Source organism: Mus pahari, chromosome 2, assembly GCF_900095145.1.
Source record: "Mus pahari chromosome 2, PAHARI_EIJ_v1.1, whole genome shotgun sequence".
In the NCBI taxonomy this organism is placed as follows: Eukaryota; Metazoa; Chordata; class Mammalia; order Rodentia; family Muridae; genus Mus; species Mus pahari.
The window spans coordinates 54,648,307-54,653,302 of record NC_034591.1 but is presented as its reverse complement, the minus strand read 5'-3'; the positions used below and the strand labels follow the sequence as shown (position 1 = coordinate 54,653,302).

Here is a 4,996-nt window from a genome sequence, read left to right as displayed (position 1 = left end):
CTCAGTCCTAGCACCCACACCAGAGGATGCGAGCTCAGTCCTAGCACCCACACCAGAGGATGCGAGCTCAGTCCTAGCACCCACACCAGAGGATGGGAGCTCAGTCCTAGCACCCACATCAGAGGATGTGAGCTCAGCCCTAGCACCCACATCAGAGGATGTGAGCTCAGCCCTAGCACCAATATCAGGCAGCTCAGGACTACCTGCAACTCACCAGAGAACTCACACCTCTGCCCTGAGCACAAGCACACTTAAAATAATAAAAATCTTTTTAAAAATTCTTAAGCAAATATAGGCTCATACCAGAACTGAAAAGGAAACCTAAAAAAATGACATTTGGTTTATGGTAAAAGCATCTACAACTCAAAAAACTATATATATACATTAACTAACTAGAACTAATAAAAAGCTAAGTTGATAAAATATTTTAAAATGCTATTTATTTTTACCTGTATGGGTGTCCTACCCTCATGTATAATATAATGTACACCACATGCATGCAGTGTGCACAGAGGCCAAAGAGAACATCAGAACCCCAAGGATTCGAGTTACAGATGCTGTGAGCCTCTATCGGTGTACAGCAAATCAAACCCGGGTCCTTTGGAAGAGCGACCAGTGCTCTCAACAGACGAGGCATCTCTTCAGCCGCAGTAACAGTATTCTTAAATTCAGATTCAAAAGAAGAAATCAGAAGGCCTCCCAAGGAGGCACATACACACACTACCATTCCTGTGTCTCAGTTTTTAAACTCAGAGTGAAGACTATCACCAAATGTTTAGTAGTTTAAAAAAACAAAAACAAAAACAAAAACAAAAACCAAACAAACCCTACATTCTGTGTATTAAAGCAAAACCTTGCTAGGGCTAAAGCCCTTCACTGCTTCCTAGAAAAGCACGCTACGCTTTGTATCCAGTAACACTGCTTAGAGAAGACACACACTCTAACCCTCCTGATCACTCACAATACCTACTGCACGAAAGGCCTCAGGCAGTCTATCCCACTGCACTGTTCAGGAACGGCAAGACAAAACTGTACACATACCATACATAAACAACTACCTTCTAATATTTATAAATATGATGTTTTTCATATTTAACTAAACCATGGGCCCAGCAATATGCAGCGCTAACTGCAAATGAAGTCAGTCACTGCGTATTGACTAAGTCCCTTTATATCCCCAAACTAAATCCTTTAGTAGTGAAGAGAAGTGGCAGCATGTCAGCCAGACTGGAGAACCCTGCTAGTTCATAGCCTGAGTTCCACAGGTCAGAGGAAATAACACCCTGAACACAGCAAGCTTTTGTGAGTCAGCTATGGAGACCTGATGGCCTACATGAAAGGTAATGTCCTAATCTTTCATTAACTCTTGATCCTCACAAGCATGTACACATGGAATAACCACTATTACTGCGAAGGCTTATGTTGGGGAAACTGAGGCACAGAGCAATTAAAGATCCTACTCGAGACTACACAGCAGGTCTGGAGTGGAAAATGGCTCAGGAGGGCAACACCCTGCACCCAAGTCTGGCAACCTGAGTTCAACCCCCAGAACCCACATGGGGGGAAGGAGAACCAACTGCTGGAAGCCGTCCTCAGACTTCTACACTTGCAGGCCCCCACAGGAGAGGCATGCACAGTCATCAACAGATAAATGGATGTCATGTAACGGAGTCTTGGCTGTGCTGAAGATGCACCTACTGTATTACATGATTCTAAGAAAAGACTCGATAGACAAGTGAATACATGAATAAGAGAAAGAAATCGATGACTATGTCAACATTTCAAACGTGAGAGTTAAGTGTGGGGGAAGGACTGGGAACGCAGGAAGGGATACTCGATCCAGATGAGTAGAGGCTGAGAGAAAGGCAAAGGAGAGACACTGGCAGTTGATAGATACTATCGATCTGGAAGCAGAAAAGAGCACTCAAGGCGCTTCTGGACGCTGATGTGAACGGTGCTGGCTTGAGGAGGAGCCCGCTGGCTTGAGGAGGAGCCCGTTCCCTAAGGGTAGTTTAAGAAGCACAGCCAGCTTGGGACTTAAGCACTTCACAGGAACTAAGAGCAGAAGCAAGCAGCCAGTGACAAGATTAAAGACAGGGAGGGAGCCACCCAGCTGCTACACCCAGATACGGTCCCCTCACTCCGAGATTCCACGTTATCGCGTGACAGAACCTACACAGCACAGTGCACAGGCCCCAGAAGCTGCATGGGGATGAGGTAGGAGGAGGGGATGTGAGTTAGCTGCTGCTGCTGGGCCCTAGGGGTAAGAGGAACAGAAACTGTAGCCGTGTTCAGGTGCCCTGACACTCACAGCAGTGCTCACAGTCCAATTCCCATCTAAGTGTTCCTTCAAAGAACTTCAGCCAAGCTAGGAGCAAGCTGTGGAGTGTGGAATGGAAATAGGGGTAATGGGCAGCCATTTTCATCGGAGAGAAAAGAAACACACACAGGCAACACAATCAAATGCAAGTTTTCAAGAGCCCCCTAGGTGACAACTTAGGCAACATCTCAGAGGTTACAAAGTATTCAGCTGTCCTGCACCATCAAAGGGAAGAGCCTGGAATCATTCCACTACACCCAAGTCTCTCCTGTCATCTGCCGGGGAGGCAGTTCCCATTTCTGATACCTTACAGAAGAGAAAGGGCAGTCTCTCAACCACTATTTAATGTTTACTGTGTTTAACGTATTGGCTCCTTTTGAAACCTCATGAGGGGCATGGAAACTGAAGCATGGAAAACTTAAATAACCTGTTCAATACCCACCCACCCACCCCCACATCCCCGACACACACACACACACACACACACACACACACACCTTGAGATTAAGGATAGGGTCTAAACTCTTAAACATTAGAAAACAGTTGAAACGGCTAACGTAAAAAAGCAAGATTTGTAGAAACTAACAGTGCTTGACCAAGTTCCACAAGAGGAAAGTTGATTCCACCTCTGGACATCTGTATCCACTTTTCCCAACAAAAGCAATGAAGAGAAAACAGACCCCGAGCAAGGGAAGGAACATCAGTTACATCTTAGCTAAGCATCTAATGGTCGGCCTCAGCATCTCTCCATAAATGTTGAAAATTTTGAATTTTTCAATCAAAACCCATGTTTAAGTACGGAGCACTTTAGTCCCGCACCCCATAGACCCATTCAGCAAAGCACTTAAAAGGTTAAGAAGTGTATATTGATTTAATGTTCTCCCTGCTTATCAATGAACAACAAATGCAGTGGAAGGGCCAATCATATCCCCTTACACTAGCTGGATGATGCTACTTTTAAAAGTGATTCCTAACAAGTAAATGACTGCTAATTACTCCTACCTCCTAAACTAAGGCCTAGTTAGGACACTAGAGAAACCCTAGAGGTAACTGAGTCTTTGTAGGGCAGTTTATGTAAACAATCTTGTTTAGGCCAACAGGGTTAAAAAGCAACTCATTTTCGGTAGCCACTGACCATGGGAAAGAAAGAGGATATCTGCTTTATTAAAATTCGAAGATGAAACGCTTTCATCTCAAAGTGTTTGAAAACTTTCATCTGAAAATTTGACTGGCAAGTTTCCTAGAATCCTCAACAGGCAATTTTAGAAACACTTGACTTCTGCCAGAAAACGTGTTAACTCAAAAAGGAGACTTGAAAGGGGGTGGGGAGGGGCAGGTTTTTACAAGAGTTACTTGCAGGGCAGTCTGACTCACTCCTCAAAGCGGGCAAACTGTAAAGGTCTGAAGAGGGAGGGCACTGTGGATCTCTCGCTGCGACCTCGTGAGGTGGCTGACTAATGCACGGCGTGTGAAGAGGAAACTCTGGGGCCTTAAAAAAAAGCCGTATATAATAGACGGGGTCTACGGGGGATCGCGGGGAGAGGACAGGAGCCAAGTCATCTTAATGATGACTCCTCCGACCAAACTTACTGCGAGGATTACGCTAAGAGCTCACAGTAAGTGGTTTTTTTTGAAAACGCAGTCATATCACTGACACCCCAAAGTTTTCGGAACTTGAAGGACTGCATATAAACAAACCCAGGCAGAGACCCAAGGACTTAGGAGGAGGCCAGAGGAAAACTGCCCAGCAAACCCGAGGGGCGACGACCGGCTCGAATCCCGACTGCAGAGCCGTGCACCGCCGACCCGGGACCCCGGGAGAACGAGGCGACCGCAGGGCCCGATCCTCCGAGGCCCCACTCACCAGGAACTGGAGCATGATGTCGGTGGGGAGGGCGAGGAGGGTGTGAGAGATGCTCCAGCTCCAGCTCCGCTCCCGGACTCCTCCCCGGCGCGAGGGCGGAACCCGCCGCCAGGTTCCGGTTTACGCCCCGCCCCGCCCTGTCCCGCCCTCTCCCTTCCCGGAAGCGACTGGCGGAGCCGCAGCGCCCTCTGACGGCCGTCTCGGGAAGCAAGAGGGCAAGGTGCAGACCTAGGCCTCTGCATGAATTCACGTGACAAGGACGCTGGCAATTGTGTTAACACAGTCAGACGTGGGGCTCCCTGGCCTACTGAACCAGGGTTGGGGGGTGAGGTAGCGGGTGCCATGGCAGGTGAGCAACTCAGTCTACACTAATCCCCACCGCAGCCGACTCTCAGACGAAAAGGGGGAAAAGGTTCCATTTTTTTCAAAAGCCCACAAGTGTGCTATGCAGTCTAGTTAAGGGTAGTCCTCAGCCCCGTGATAGATGATGGAGAGAGGTCTTCGGAGTCTGGCGCGACTGGATCCAGGTAGCGATTGCTGGCAGCCATCAGCAACCTATCTGAAGTTTACTTCCGCCTCAAGTGGAGCGCGAATCATCTACCATGCAGGAGCCAAAGATGAATCCACTCTTGTCCTGTCGCGCTGCGGGCCACCCACATACACAAGCACATCGAAACCACCCTTCTCACTTTGCTCTCGGTCTTTGGAATTGACCTTTGTCTATTTAAGGTGGACTCTGGCTTCAAATAACAGAAAAACAAATCATGGCTGCGCGCCTAGTGGGGCATGTTAACCCCCCGGGACGACTGCTG

General features: G+C 47.9%; 1 protein-coding gene across 1 annotated transcript in view; it reads right to left on the bottom strand.

Moving 5' to 3' along the window:
- Stmp1 (short transmembrane mitochondrial protein 1) overlaps positions 1-4,282 on the bottom strand; it is a 9,420-nt gene extending 5,138 nt beyond the window's left edge. Inside the window, exon 1 of the mRNA XM_021191373.2 lies at positions 4,185-4,282. Within this exon, the coding sequence (XP_021047032.1) occupies positions 4,185-4,199 (15 nt within the window). The 5' untranslated portion in view covers positions 4,200-4,282. The remainder of the gene's footprint in view (positions 1-4,184) is intronic.
- Positions 4,283-4,996: the final 714 nt, after the last annotated feature.